This window comes from Scheffersomyces xylosifermentans, assembly GCF_036884685.1.
Source record: "Scheffersomyces xylosifermentans strain CBS 12540 chromosome Unknown RJT20scaffold_1, whole genome shotgun sequence".
In the NCBI taxonomy this organism is placed as follows: Eukaryota; Fungi; Ascomycota; class Pichiomycetes; order Serinales; family Debaryomycetaceae; genus Scheffersomyces; species Scheffersomyces xylosifermentans.
The window spans coordinates 885647-900732 of NW_027042939.1; the positions used below are offsets into that span (position 1 = coordinate 885647).

At 40.8% G+C, this 15086-nt stretch overlaps 7 protein-coding genes across 7 annotated transcripts; 1 reads left to right on the top strand and 6 right to left on the bottom strand. All coding sequences in view use genetic code 12, as the record gives it.

Moving 5' to 3' along the window:
• Positions 1-14: 14 nt before the first annotated feature.
• On the bottom strand, positions 15-1741 carry RJT20DRAFT_123912 (uncharacterized protein). The gene has a single exon (XM_064916080.1). It carries the CDS (start codon positions 1647-1649, stop codon positions 234-236), a length of 1416 nt encoding a protein of 471 aa, XP_064776867.1. The 5' UTR covers positions 1650-1741; the 3' UTR covers positions 15-233.
• A 194-nt stretch (positions 1742-1935) lies between these two features.
• Positions 1936-2744, top strand: RJT20DRAFT_123913 (uncharacterized protein). Its single transcript, XM_064916081.1, has one exon. It carries the CDS (start codon positions 2052-2054, stop codon positions 2634-2636), a length of 585 nt encoding a protein of 194 aa, XP_064776868.1. The 5' UTR covers positions 1936-2051; the 3' UTR covers positions 2637-2744.
• A 39-nt stretch (positions 2745-2783) lies between these two features.
• On the bottom strand, positions 2784-4844 carry EXO1 (Rad2 family nuclease; the record flags this gene model as incomplete). The annotated part of the gene is made up of 1 exon (XM_064918097.1): positions 2784-4844. One exon carries the CDS (start codon positions 4842-4844, stop codon positions 2784-2786), a length of 2061 nt encoding a protein of 686 aa, XP_064776869.1.
• Positions 4845-6627: 1783 nt separating this feature from the next.
• RJT20DRAFT_9244 (amidohydrolase family protein) lies at positions 6628-8204 on the bottom strand. Its single transcript, XM_064921435.1, has one exon. The coding sequence runs from the start codon at positions 7824-7826 to the stop codon at positions 6813-6815; it is 1014 nt and encodes a 337-aa protein (XP_064776870.1). The 5' UTR covers positions 7827-8204; the 3' UTR covers positions 6628-6812.
• Positions 8204-10107, bottom strand: SAM51 (Sam51p). Its single transcript, XM_064921447.1, has one exon. The coding sequence runs from the start codon at positions 10049-10051 to the stop codon at positions 8582-8584; it is 1470 nt and encodes a 489-aa protein (XP_064776871.1). The 5' UTR covers positions 10052-10107; the 3' UTR covers positions 8204-8581.
• A 519-nt stretch (positions 10108-10626) lies between these two features.
• THR1 (homoserine kinase) lies at positions 10627-11688 on the bottom strand (the record flags this gene model as incomplete). The annotated part of the gene is made up of 1 exon (XM_064918098.1): positions 10627-11688. One exon carries the CDS (start codon positions 11686-11688, stop codon positions 10627-10629), a length of 1062 nt encoding a protein of 353 aa, XP_064776872.1.
• Positions 11689-12855: 1167 nt separating this feature from the next.
• On the bottom strand, positions 12856-14856 carry ERG11 (sterol 14-demethylase). Its single transcript, XM_064921445.1, has one exon. The coding sequence runs from the start codon at positions 14581-14583 to the stop codon at positions 13009-13011; it is 1575 nt and encodes a 524-aa protein (XP_064776873.1). The 5' UTR covers positions 14584-14856; the 3' UTR covers positions 12856-13008.
• Between the last annotated feature and the right edge of the window lie 230 nt (positions 14857-15086).

Genomic DNA, 15086 nt, shown 5'->3' on the forward strand with positions numbered 1-15086 from the left:
TGGTAAATACGTTAATTGATTACTAGCAATCATGATAGGCAGTTGATGAAGTTACAAGCAATTCAAACAAAAATTAGAAGCTGTAAATTGAATTAAATATTTGCTATCAAAGTGGGTTAAATGCAGGATTTCCATATACTAAAGATTTTGCAGACTGAGTTCCTCTTAACAGTAAGAGTAAATATGCTTTAGGTATGGTAATGATGGGAAGAGGGGATTGTGAAGCAGTCATGCTACAAATTGACCAAGTTGTTGTTGTCGTTGTTGTTTTCTGTTTTCTGTTGTGGCAGAAACTCGCCAAAAATATCTAAAAGATCGGCATTAAGGGAATTGGAGGGCTTTGGTTGACTAATAGATATGAAGTCATGAGTAGCGGGACTACTGGTGGAAGAAGGAATTGGATTAGCGGCCAATGGTTTTATGTCAGGAGTTGCTACTACTGGGGCTGAGGTGAAATCATCAAATTCATCTTCGCTGAGTGGATCCTCATTAGCTTCCTGAATGCTTTCTGGGCTTATAATGATATCATCTTGTGCACGGTGATCTATATTAAATAGTTCTTCGGGCAGAGTAACGCTTGGCGAACCTGCCGTCTTGTTACTTTGAGGACTACTTCCTTTCTCAGTGGATTTAAATTTACTGTTTGATGAATTGCTTGTACCCCAACCAGGGAGAAAGGAAAACCGCTTATTCGAACCTGACTTTTGTGCTGTTGTTGAATTACTAGCATTTGATTCTGTTTCAAACGAATTGGTCAGTGCCATATCGGTGTCCATTACTCTATTGTTATTACTGCTGCTGTTGCTGAAACCAAAAAGCGTACCAAAGAAACCACCGGATTTATTTGATTCTGTAGTAGCTGCTTGTAATGCCTTTTCGTACTCTTCTTCTTTGAGCCTCAATTTCTTCAAATACAATTCGTGATCTTTTCTCTTTCTTTCATGTATCTGTTTGTTGATCTGCTCACTGTGGTGGGCCTTGATCCGCTGGATACGGGCGTGTATGAAAGTATTGGACTCTTGTTCTATTATACGGTTAAGTTTGTTTGTAAGTGATTCTTTGGGCACTTTGAGATTCAAGCTCTTGAGTTTACTTTCCCTTGTATCGTCAGATGGCAGATTGTCTTTGGTGAGCTTACCGTTTTGTCTTCCCTCTGCTAATGTACCATTATTGTCTTTGGACCCATCTTGTATAGAGCTTTTCTTCGTGTCAAGTCCGGCCCGACGGCGTTCTCTCCGTTTTTCTTCTATGTAAGCATCGCCCGAGGACCAACTAAACAATGCATTGGCAGTAGAGCCTTTATTACTTCTGGTTCCCAGCACTTTATCGCTTTTGCTGACTTGTCCCTTGAAATCGGCCCCAAGCCATGTCTCTATAATAAGCCTTTGTGTGGATTCAATAGACGAGTCGTTCCATCGTACTATTGAGGACGAGTTTGAACCCGCGTCCCTTACTTTTATGAACTGCCGCGTGTATCGCTGGAATGACGTATAGTACTTGTTTGCTTTGGCTGTCTCCTGAAGTATCACTTCTGGGTAATCTTGATGCTGGTATTGATCTGGGGAAGCTTCACTGGGTAAGCCAGCGAAGAGCGACTCCACAAGACTAGGGCCGTCCAATTCCCCATTTTTCTGGTTTTCGTCACTCATAAAGAGCAATTCTATGTTGTATACACCGACAGGGTTCTGTAGAGTTGCTAGAGAGCGATAAAGTTACTCTTAATGGTACGTTCTAATCGAAGTGTCTGTTGTTATCAAAAACTATCTTTAATTATTCTCTCCCTGTGATTGTCTCAGTAAATTGAAATCTTTGTTCCAGTGATCGCACTAATCGCAGGAATCGTTCTCGATTTGGTTAGTGGAGATTGGGGGGATTTAGTGAGAGAATTCCGACAGCTGAAAAAAAGTTAGCGATAGTCGCTTAGGGAGAGTGAAAGTGAGATCGATGAGAAGATATTAAGGAAGAGGCAGAAAGAAATAAAGATTAGGTAAAAGTGGAACAGTGGAACAGAGGAATACGGTGGAATAAAAAAGAGAAAGAAGAAAATCATAATGTCATATACTACTATAAACTTTCCCCAATTTCCTCAGTACACGGTATTTGTGTCGTTGTTCCAAGGAGTCGAGAAAGACACATTGAATACTGTTAAACAGGAGCTCATTGCAGGTAATGAGGACTACGACTTTTGTTTCTTGAACACAGCTCATCTCATTTCATTGGAACAATTATACAGCAGCATCCACAGAGCGATTTTGAACTTTGAAAGTGGTAACATGCGTGCTAAAACCTTAAACACAGAGATCATCTTCAATTTGAGCCCAGTGAACAAAATCATGGAGGCATTGAAAAGCTTCGGTGTGGATGAGAAGACTCCTAATTTAGTGGCAGTTAAGGTATTCAAGAGCGAAGAATTGGACAGTAACACTATTATACAAGTAAACAACAATTTGGTGAATTTATTGAAAGTAGAAGAGTGTCAGAATTTGAAAATAACGGATGAACTCTTATACAAGTTGGTTGATATAGCCAAGTTCAAGAAAACTTATAAGTTGAACGACGCAAAAATTTCAGATATTGATAGTCAAGGGCAGTTGACAAGATTGGCCATAGCCGACAGCTTGTTGAGAGGCCTCTAGATGTGCTTGGATCGACAAATGAGTCAACAGTGTCCTAACTAATGTAAAACTATACAATGTACAATATTATGATTCTATGATAATCATTCATTAATATACAATCGTTAAAATATGCTTGAATATGACAGGGGACAGAAGACAACTAGCTCATCTTCTGAATGCAAATCTTTGTAAACTTATATGCTGTTTGGAATGTGTTTTTGTTTGTGCCTGAGCTTGGACTGGTGCGTTGGCCATGGTGTGGCAATTCTCCATGTTCTTTTCAGCACCACTGCCGGAAATAATAGTTGAAGATGTGGCTAGCTTGTTCAGAGTCGGCTTCAGTGTATATTGAGAGTGAGCATTGAAGTCTTTGGTTCTCAAAGGAGCTCTCAATTGCGAGACAACATTTGCTTCAGATGTTTTGCTTAACGAAGTTTTAACGTTTGTGTCTGTAAACAGGTATGTCAGTCTCAAAGTTTCTCTGAAAACTGTCAACTTAGGAGTCTCCCCCAGTTCCGCAATTGAAGGCTGTTTTGTCTTGACTGGGGACTCCTCAATCTCATCGTCGATCTCGTCAATGTCGAAGTTATCTGAGATTACGGCACTTTCCTCCCTCTCAGCAGGCTTTGGGTATTCCATTTCCTTTTCTTCTTCTATAATGGAGGAACTCGTCGTCTCTTTGCCTTGTTGGGAGTCTTCGTCATCAAATATGTCATCATTATCTGTAAGTTCTTCCAAAATAGCCTCTGTGTTTGGAGGAAGTGATTTAGACTTGTGTGCTACAGGTGATCCGAATTCATCAGTAAAATCCGAGTCGCCACTAAGCATACTGGAATCCCAACTTACGACAGGCTGCGTCTTTATGGATACCTCTGCCTTTGGCGATTGGAGATTGGCCCCAAAGAATCTACTAACTTTTCCCACAGGAGAAGCAAAATTCTCTTGGTCGCAAATTTTTTTCATCTTCTTCGATGTTGGTGATAGCTTAGTATTGACAGCTTCTAAAGGCCTTTTTACACTGCTTGGTGTGGATGGTGATTTTGGAGCTACAGTCTTGGTTACCTTAAGTAAGTCAAGCACAGATCTTTTTGGTGCCAGTGTGAATACTTGGGTAGTAGTTTTGCTTCGTTGAGCGGTCATTTGAGATAAAGTTCTTGAACCTAAATTGACTGACGAGCTCTTGAACGCTACTAAACTTTGTTCTCTGGAAACTAAGATTTCATGACTATTAGGATGAATATGGCCGTTACAGATTTGCTGATAGAGCTCGTTGTTATATGTTCTTCCACAGCACGATTCCAACACTTCAAAGTCAACATTGATATCTTCAGGGTAATCACACAAGGTCGTTAATTGTTGAAGCTTAGGGTTAAATACTTTTTGAAATTGGAATGCTAGGTCTGCTTTATTAACCTCGTCGAGAAAGTCATCTGGAACGGCTTTTCCATCTGCTCGTAATGCCGCCAATATCTTGTCTAAATTGTTGTACTTCTTGACTAAGGTGAATGCAGTTTTGAGACCAACTCCTGGAACTCCTTTCGTATAATCACAACCTGAAAGCATAGCAACCAAGCGCAATTGCTCCTGGGTGAACTTGGTCAAGTATGGGATCAGTTTAACTCTGTGAAATTCTTCACGGCAGATCTCAACACACGATCCGTCATCTTTCAATTTAGTGATGAGTCTATTGCAACCGAAGATCAACAAGTCTGAATCTTCTGATAAAATTCCATCAACAGCTCCGATCTTCTCAAGGTATACCATTTGAGGATCTGCTTCATATGGCGCTACGATATATTTGATTCTAGCCGCGTCAAATTCAACCATAAGCGACTTGGCCATTTGAGAGGTAACACACGCTGCTTTCATGTATTCTTTCCAGGCCAATTTCCTGTTTCCGTTTCTGGTGAACTCATCTGCTTTCTTTCGAGCTTCTTCTCTCTTCAATCTACGGTCATTTGCAGTTTCTGCCTTGGTAGGCAACGCAGCTCCGTCAAAAACGAAGTATGGTTCAACGCCGAAGAACCGAAGCATGTCAACCTTCTTCATGATGGACGTGACATATTTTCGTGTTGGTCTGTCTTCACAGAGTTCCTGGGCGCATGATATTAAACCGCGATGCAACCAACCATAAGTATCTATAGCCAAGGTCTTTCCTCTGTATTTCTCTAGCGATACTGAATCTTGAATTTCCTTTAAATTAGGAAGAAGACCTGTCACACCCATTTGATCGGATAGTACTAGCGAGAGGCTGTTGTAATGTATGAAAGGATGAAAGAAATGAAAAGAGTGAAAGAAATGACTTACCTTTTTACAGACACCACTCAGATAACACCATACACTAAACGAAAACAATCTATACTACAAATCCTCCATTACACAACAAGTAAATAAATTCATCTCACTACAATACTCAAAGCCTCTCACGAACAAACGCTGCAGAACAACGCGGTTCTTCGCGAATTCATTTTGGACGCAAAAACGAGCTGCGAATTTAGAGTGAGATGGGGTGGTAGCGCTAAATGATGGTGGAGTCTGTGAGTGAGTGAGTGAGTGGGTTGCAAAAGAAGAGTGTTTGTGATGTGGAAGCTGGTGTTATTAGTAATGTGGAAGATGATGTTGTGTTGTGGAAAATGGTGTAATGCGTAATGCTCAAGGTGACAGATGGTGTTAAATGTAATGTGTCAGGTTAAGAGTAGTTGCGGAGAATCCGGAACATCAACGGTTTGTGACTGGTAGGGAAGGTAGTTTAGTATTTTGATTAGTTCTAGGAATAAGGAAGTTACCCAAGTTTGCTGGTTCCAAAATGTCTTCCGATTTAGTTATATTGAGCGCTCTCCATATCACAGTTGAAAGGAGTTTAAAGGAATGGTTGATTGATCTTTATTCAAAATTATGGGACAAAATACCAACTTACTACACCATACAAAGTGCAGAATAAAGGGAGTTGTATCACATTAAGCAATTTGTATAGAATATACAGAAATTTTATATAAAACAACTCAAGAACACAGTAGGGGTTTCTCGTAATATGGTAAGGAAGTATCATTGAATACCAACCCAATTTATGATTTGCATTCATTTTTACTAGAACTTCAACCGACTCTTTCACAAAAGGCTAAAATTAGACGCTTTTTAAGAAATAGTATCAATAGTTAGAAAGGTTAGCCCTGGAAACTTCTTTGACTCAGTAATAGCAAATTGCATTAGATCCCTTATATCTCTCTGGTAATCACATTGGCCATTATCCACAACAATTTCCACCATAAATTCTCTTTGAAAGCACCCCATTGTACCACGATATCATTGGATGCGATACCTTGTAATTAGGGCTTTATTAGCTTGATGCCATCCAGGAGTCATTGATATTGCATCGACATTAAATCCTTGTGGTTGGTTCGTTAATTTTGTGGCCTCTCACGCAAGTATACTTCTGCCATGTGTTCAAGGGACTGTTTCCATCTTTCATTGATTTCATCGCCCCAAATGGCATAGGCAAACCCACAAGTTTTATGCCTCTATTTTCTTGACATCGAACACATGGCACCCTTCATTCCGTTACCACGACGAGAATTACCATATCTTATTGGAGTCGAGCTTATCAATCGCTGACCCATATAATGGACGGATCCAAACCAAGGTTGGTAAGTCCTCAGATCTGCCCAGATGGAATAGTAAACACCACTTTTTTCACCACTATATTCTTGGCTTAAATTGGACATGCCATTATACTGGTCATGGCCATTGCTATCCATGGGTTCTTCATCACTTGAAGTATCAGAGTTCCAGCCACTTTCATCAGATGAACTACTGTAAACATCCGTTGGAGATCCGTTTGATGAAGAATCAAACTCCTCATCATCTGTTACTGATGAGTTCCTATCGTTACTCATTATATATTAACCATATGAAGAATATCGGTAAATGTAACCAATGACGAAAGTCATCTTTATTTGCCTCACTTCTAACGCGTAAGGGAGCGGGAGAACAGGATGTTGCAAAAGGGAAACCTTAGCGCTTGCTGCAACTTGCTGTATGATGGAAATGGTAGCGCCGCATAACTCATGTCAATGAATGGCATCAAGAGACTTGGTAGCGAAAGCTATATAATTGATTAAAATGGTCTACAAGAACTCTAATGATTAGGGCCAGCTAGTTTAATATGTAATATTCTTAGTGTCACTACTCATTATATTATATGTTATAAGCCTCAAAAGCATTGTAAAAGTATACCTTACTTCTGGACTCTTGGTCCAACCCAATCCTGTCGAACAAAAGCTCGGTCACTTCAAACCACCTTGTTACAATCTTCGGGCCAGCAGGTACAGCACAAACAGGCCAATTGCTAGCCCAGATGGTTCTGTCAACACCCCAAAGGTCAAAACTGACTTTAAACCAAGGGAATACATAATCAGCAATCTTATGATTATCATTCAAAATGGACTCTGGTGCTTCTGAGAAGCCACCTGACAACTTCATATAGGAATTGGGAGTAGTTTTGTAGATTTCCGTCATTAACTCCTTCCAGCGAATAAATGTTGGGTCTGATTCTATGGCTGATGGATCCTGGTACAAGTTTGGCTTCGTTAAATGATTTATAATGTATTTCAACTTAGGAACTTTTTTTACTGCTTTGAGGGTATCTTCAAATTGCCATGTACCTCCAGAGTGGATGTCGATTCCCAAGTCAAAGATGTAGTTATGTCTATCGAGCCATTTTAAGCCATCAATGAATTTGTCCTTGGTAATTGTATCAGGTTCTTTATCCTGAATCAAGTACCTGAAGCCCTTGACGTGCTTGAATTGTGCTGGAGAAGATTTCTTCAAAATGTCCACATATTTCTCTACATCATGCGAACCTAAGGGGATGGGTGCAAATGGGACCATTGCCTTGATGAGGCCCCTCTTGAGCTCCGAGGATTCACCTTCTTCCTTGAGTAAAGTGCCATCGATATTTCTGCAAATGTACTTGAATTCCTCAATTGAGTTATCCAATCCAGCCAATCCCTTTGAGACGTCCGTCTTGGCATCACATTCTATCCAAACGACCCCCCTCAAGTCGTAGCCCTTACTCTCTATGTTTTCCCAATATTCATCAAGCCGTCTTTGGCCATATAAGGGACTTTGTTTCTCCCACTTGAGCAAGGGGATTGTGTGCAACGAGTATAAGTGAATATGGCTATCCAATAGGAGATATTTGTGGCCCATGTTGAGATAGCTTCTGTGGGGAAGAAAAAACTGTTTCGTGGGGTATACGACGAATCTGTGAGAGGAAGAGTATTATTATATATTGAGATATGTACCTATATATATAATATTTACAGAATCATCCCATATTGTTGTTATAATCCATGTCCTCCATATATCGATTACGTAATGGTACACATGGTGGATTCTGTTACATCTTCTGACATTTGACCTGATTGTATGTTAGTTCCGTTGTATAGGTTATATCTGAGTACGCAATTCACTCCCATAACTGGCCGTTATAATTGCTATCAAGAAAAGACGCAAGGCGATGACCGTGGTACGTAATGGACAGAAACCACAAAAATAACGCAAATATAGCCACAATGGCTATGGCATCAGCCTCAGCTTTCGGGAAATCGTAATATGTCATAATACTTGAATAGTATATGTATGTTTTCTTGATGTGGACGATATATAGATGCTATACCTTAGATAAGGAGATTAGCTCAATTAGGCGTTGTCAGAAGCAAATGATCCGATAATCACGAATCATGATTGTCTACACATTTTATATATTGCAAAGACGTCATCGATATGGTAATAGTAGTCTACAACCGCATGAATGTCATATGTATACATTATAAATAGGAAATTAATTCTATCGAATAGATGTGGTGAACAGAGGAATAGATGAACTTTTGCTTTCTATGCATTTGTTTTTTGTTACCGCCGCTTTACCAAGAATTACCTAGTATCATCTTGAAGGAATAGTCCTAGAGTTGACGGTTGGATCCTCCAATGGAAACCGAGAAATGCAATCCATCTTTAATACCTGCGGATCCAATGTCAGTACCGTATCTCTTCGCAAAGTAGTAGCCAACATCAAAGTTGGCCCAGTAGTTAATATATCTTAAGCCGAATCCAATACTGCTAGCCCCAGAATCATCCTCAAGGATATTGTCTGAAACATTACCAACAGCTCCAGTGGCATAAAATCTCAATGGGTTGGCTTCATAACCAGTTCCATCGTCATAGGTAGAGTCAGGGACCACTTTAGCTGTAGGGTGAACCCACGAAGGCAAACTTGCAAATAAAGTACCGCTCAACTTGTAGAATTGAGTACCTCCATTTGTATTAATGGCGTTTCTGGTGAAACCTCTGAACGAGTTAACACCACCCAAGTAGAATCTGTCTGAAATGTGTACTGGCCCGTTAGGGGATGATGAATAAATACCACCAAAATCTGTGGATAATGCAGTTGTTATGCGGTTATTGAAAAATGACTTAAAGTAATCGACAGAAATAGACGATTTTATGAAGGCAGAGTGGTTATTTGGGTTTTCCTGCTCCTGATTAGAAGAGATTTCATTCGAGACTACAAACAGGAGACCGTTTGTTGGAAAGTTTTTAGTGACATGGTTCAAGAATGATAAGTTGGAGTACACAATTTGGTTTACGAGGGACGATTTCAAGAAGTCTCCAGCAAAGAACTTCAATTCGTCGGCTGCAGCGTCATCAATGTTGTGTATAGTTCTTCTTGCCAATGATAAACCTGACAAGATGTTCAAGTTTCTCAGCTTGTTATACTGTAATCCAATCAACCCACCGGTAGATCCCTCAGAAGCCTGTTGCCAGGACTGGTTGTTTTGTTGTGAATGGAATAAGTCAATCAAGAACTTGAATGATGGGTTATTCAAGTTGGCCAAGAATCTTGTATTGGTTATTAAATGATCATTTGGCTTGTATGGGTTGTAGTTGACGCCAATGTTTACCAATTCAGCGTTTTCGTTGAAATTGTTGTTGAGATAGTCCAAGTTAAGGTTCAAGTTTTCTTCGTTGTTAAAGTTCAAGAAACCTTCTCCGATATTCAAGTTGATGGAGGTCAAATCAAAGATCACCTTTGTAGAAACTGGCGTCTCTTTATTGTAGTTTTTGATTGAAGAGGGAATCAATGCGGTGTATTCCGAATGTAAACTCACCACAATGTCCTTGAACACGTTAGTCTTGATCAATTTGTCCTCGGTCACGTTTATGGCGTCGACCAATTTGGTCAATGTGTAATCGCTTCTGTCGATTAATGGGGTCAAGAGCTTCTTGAAGAACTCATTGGAGAACGTCTCTCCACCATTGACCTCAATAGAGGAGAGGTATATAGGGCGGGTAGCTGAGGTCGATAACACCTCCTCGGCAATAAGTCTCGATCTGAAGTCGGGATTGGTGTCTGCTTCTGTCAATTCAACCATTGTGTCTAGTGTGCGAGTAATATGCTACAGTCAATGCCTAGCCAAACTCTCTCTTGAATCAGTGTACTCAATCCTTATCCTTTGTTAACATTATTGAAAAATTCTATTGGTTCCAAGTGAGGTCGTGCCGGTGCACAAATATTTCATTATCAGAAATTGCAAAATGGTGGATTTTGGAACCTGAAATTATGGTGTGGAAAAGAGGGGAAGGATAGAGGGTAGAGAGAGTAGTGAGTGAGGGTAGAGAGAGTAGTGAGTGAGGGTAGAGAGAGTGGTGAGTGTGGTGTTGCAAAGAGTATGGTGTTGGTTGAGAAAAGAGTATGATGATGTTGGTGGGGCAGTAAGTGAGTGTACCAAAGAGAAGTAAGCGTAGTGCTGCAAAGAGTATGAAACTTGTTGTTCTTGTTGTTGTTCTTGTTGTTGTTGACGGAAAGGAATTCTTTTTTTTGTATTACATTATTTCATTATTCAATTATACGACAAGTTTCTGACAAAATACGGACATTTCTATTAAGTACTTTTTTATCTTCTATAGTGGTGAGTAGTCGGAAACGACTATCTATGTATAAATGTGACTACTGCTCGACAGTTGCTCCGTCGTAGGCCAAATCCAACAATTTCCAGCTGCATTCGACACCGGCCTTGTTGAAAATTCCAATGACAGTCTCCGCAATGGAATCAAAGTCGCCTGTAGCCAAGCATAAAATCGTAGGACCGGCTCCAGATAAACAGATACCACACAAACCAGGATGGGTGTCTGGGGTCACACTAGCCAAAACCTTCTGTAAACCTGGAATTAAACCAGATCTGTAAGGTTGATGAACTCTGTCCTTCATTGCCTCGTAAATGAGTTTGTTGTTTGGGGTTTCTTGAGTCAATGCGGTTGTCAAAATGGCCAATCTTTGCAAGTTGTAGACTACGTCCTCTCTAGTGTAGGATTCAGGTAAAACAGCACGAGAGGAATCCGTGGAAACCTCAAAGTTCGGTATGATAGTGACACATTTGATCTTGTGGCTCCAGTTATATTGTAAGTACTCGCCAATGTTGTAAGGTGGTGGGGTGGACACGTACTTCTCGACGGGAGTGACACCAGGAACAGGTAAAATGTATTCTAAAGGAGTATTCTTGGCAGCTGTATCCTCCGGGGACAACTCATTCAAGTAGGAGCCAACAAATCCTCCCAACATGGCAGCAGCGATGTTATCTGGGTGTCTCTCGATCATCAAACAGTAGTCCATTAATCTATTCTTAGAGAACTTGAACTCTCCGATCTCGTTACCCAATACAATACCACCAACAATAGCGGAGGCCGACGAGCCTAAACCTCTACCCAATGGTACTGGGTTGATGACATGTACATGAGTTCCCAAAGGGAAGGCATCAATGTTGTTGGCTCTTAAGATGTATAACGCAGTCTGGGTAACCAAGTTCTTATCAGCTTCCAATGGCACCTTATGAGCCAAGTCTCCTTCGTAAGACAACTTGACGTTGTGAGGGTAGACAGATGTGTCCTTGGAAGGGTCTATTGTCACCTTAAGTTGCAAGTATAACTGTAAACCGACTCCCAATACATCGAATCCAGGTCCGATGTTGGCGGACGAGGCTGGAACCTTGACTTCGAACGATCTAACTGTCATTTAAAAATACGGTATCTGTAGTAGTTTGCTCAAAAACAACGGAAATGAACCCAAAAAAATGTCAGTTTACTCTATGTGCATACACAAACACAACTCTCGACCTAGAACTCGAACCAAGCTAATCTAGCAAAACGGCACCTCGTTCTTGCTTTCTAGAACCAATGACTCTTAATCTTCTCATAAATCTCGCGTTGGCTTTATAATAGACATTTTTTCCGGTGATGAAAAAGAAATAACGGCGGATGTGAGAAAGTGAGAAAGTCAATCACACGAGCCGCATTGCTGTTTCGGGTAGACGACCGACAATGAGCGGCCGATGTGGGGTGTGAAAAATGTAGGTGTGGTGGGATGAGTAGGAGAGGTGGGATGAGATATATGAGATGAATGAGATGAATGCGGTAAGGAAGTAAGATGAGGTGTATGACGGTGTATGAAGGTGTATGAGATGTAGGAGGTGTATAAGATGTAGGAGGTGTATAAGATGTAGAAGGTGTATGAGGTAAGATGAGGTGTAGCATATATGAGATGTATTAGGTAAGATGAAGTGTAGCATATATCAGATGTATGAGGTATGATGAGATATATCAGCTATATCAGCTATATCAGCTCAAGGTCGTATGATGGGAAATATCAAATAAGGTGCAATATGCAGCTTTGTGATGGAAATGAACAGACGTATTGACAGCTCTTTGTGTCCATTGTTAGAGCATGTCGTAATTCAAGGCTAGGTTCCAATAGCTCTACGTAGGTCTACACTTTACGAAATATAGAATATGGTGACCCATGAGATGAGCTATGTGCTGTCTTTATGTCAAAATACGATCGCTTTTGCATCCCTCTTCGCAAAGCCATAAAGATCGAATTTTGCAGTATTTTCAGATCGGTCAATGCGAGAGTCATATGGCAGGATCTGTCAGAAGATTGTTCCAAAATGAACAAGTTGCATCTTTTGCGACCAGATCGATTGTTGCATATACTTCGGTTTTGCATGATCTGTCCGTTATGAGTGTTTTGCACCCGTGAACCCTGCGATGCAAGTTTAAGGATGTTCCAGTAAAAGCCTTGCATAGTTTCAGGTGTACTATATGTGGGCCTTTCTATTTTATGTAGCTGTCATCCAATCCGCTGGGATCTTCAAAAAATAACTGCGAAAATATTTAGACATATCTGTAATACAGATGAAATAGGTTAGATCGTATACTGAGTTATTATTTATGTATATTCTGGATGTTTATTTTGGATATTTTGAACATTCTGGTTTGTGATTATTATTCATACGTAAATAGAGCTACCAAGAAAATCAAATAATCTATTGCGTGTCTAAACAATGCAAGTCTCTCTCTTCTCCCAAACAATCTCAGCTGGTTCTTCTGGCAAGGTCACCATGGAAGTGAAATCAATCTTTGGAACACTCTGTCCGTTCAACTTCCACTTGAAATTGTATACGAAAGTGGACATAATCGTACCCAACTGCACGTAAGCAAATTGCTCTCCGATACATCTGTGTCTTCCACCTCCAAATGGCAAGTATGGAGAAGATACACCCTTGGAGACTGCACCAAAACCGTAGTCAACGCTTTCGTCGTTGGCAGGCTTCTCGGTAACAACGTTTTTCCATCTTCTTGGCTCGAATTCATGGGCTTTGTTGAAGAATCTCTCACTGGTCATAGTGTAGCCTGGAGAGACTACGAGATAGTGGCCCTTTGGAACGACAATATTAGTGTTTGGAACGAGCAAGTTTTGCATCACCTTTCTCATGATAGAATGTAAAGGCATGTGCATTCTCAAAGTTTCCTTGATAACATTGTTAATAGAAGTCATATTTTGTAAGTCTTCATAAGTCAAATCGTTTAATGAACCGCCCTTTTCTTTCAAAGTCTTGTTGATTTCTTCGAAAATTTCATCTTGCAAGTCTGGTCTTTCACCCAAATGCAACAAGAACCAAGCAGAAGTAGCAGCAGAAGTGTGTTGACCACCCATGAGGATACCAATCAAAAGGTTAGAGATTTCCTGATCGGTCATCTTTACACCGTCCTTGTAAGTAGAATGAGTCAACAAGGAGTCAATCAAGTCTCTGCTTGGATCAATATCACCGGATTCTCTTCTCTTCTTGATGAAGGCCTTGAAAGTGTTAGAAATTCTTCTTTGGGCCTCGTCTCTTCTTCTGTAGTTTGGTAATGGCAAGTTGGAGAATACAAAGTTGAGAGGAGTAAAACCCTTGTCCAAGTCAGCAAATGATTGAGCGAAAGATGTGTCAAATTTTCTTCTCATCTCTTCTCCTAAAAGCGATCTTGAGGCAGTGAAAATAGTGATTTCCGGTTGAGTCTTCATGACACTAACAACTCCAGTTGATTTTTGGGTAGTTTGCAATCCTTCGGGGCTCTTGAAGTAGTTAAGAATCTCTTCTCTGATCTTTGGAACGTAAGTCTTGAATGCTGCAGTGGTCAAAGCGTACTTTGCAAACTTCTTCTGTTCCATAAGACGGTGGTTTGGACAGTCGTAGATGACTCCCTTACCGAAAACTGGGGTGGTCAAGTGCTTGTATGCGTCGGCAGCAGACACTTCGCTCAACTTGGAGTTGAAGATGAATTCGTGGCCCTTTGGACCCAAGTAGACAGTCATGACCTTTCCCAATAACACAAAGGCGAAGATATCACCGTGCTTCTGACGACAGTCCTCGAAGAACTGGTAAGGGCCCATACCGTAAGGAATGGCTGAGCCAAACCATGGGATCCAGTAGAACACGAGGGGGGCTCTATCCTTTCTCAAAGAGTAGAAGAACTGCCAAAGGATGTTGTACACGAATGGTGCAATCACAATGACCGAGAGCTGCTGGGCCAAGCTGAGGGAAACGAAGGCATTGTACCCGCCGATGATTAAATCTATTATAGCCATGGTGAAGTACTACTACGAGCTGATAGTGAACGGCTAAGAAAACCAAGAAATGAAGATAACAGCCACAGGCAACAACGAATGGCAAGAAACTTAAGCAAATTACCAACTAGGATGTCTGTACGAGTACGTGAAATCCTCCGAGGCACTATGTAATAGTTACTTTGACGTTAAAGTGTCCAACTCCCGTCTTTTATAGAAGAGTGAAAACCAATAACTGTTCGTTGATTGTAAATGGCCCTGTCGTTTAGCATCTACGCACACCCACAAATTTTTTCTACAGTAGGTGTTTTATCGCGTTACAAAGTTGTTTATACGACGGGTAAGAATTTGCGATGCGAGGGTTTTGCATCAACTGACAAAAATGGGATGATGGTGAGCTGAGGGTGGAGGTGCCTAAACGCTGAGATAGAAAAGGGGTACAAGGCTATTGGCAGGGGAGAGCATAAAGACCACAGCGAGATAGATATACGGAGGTGGGGTGTAGTAGGAGCGGAACGAATCGA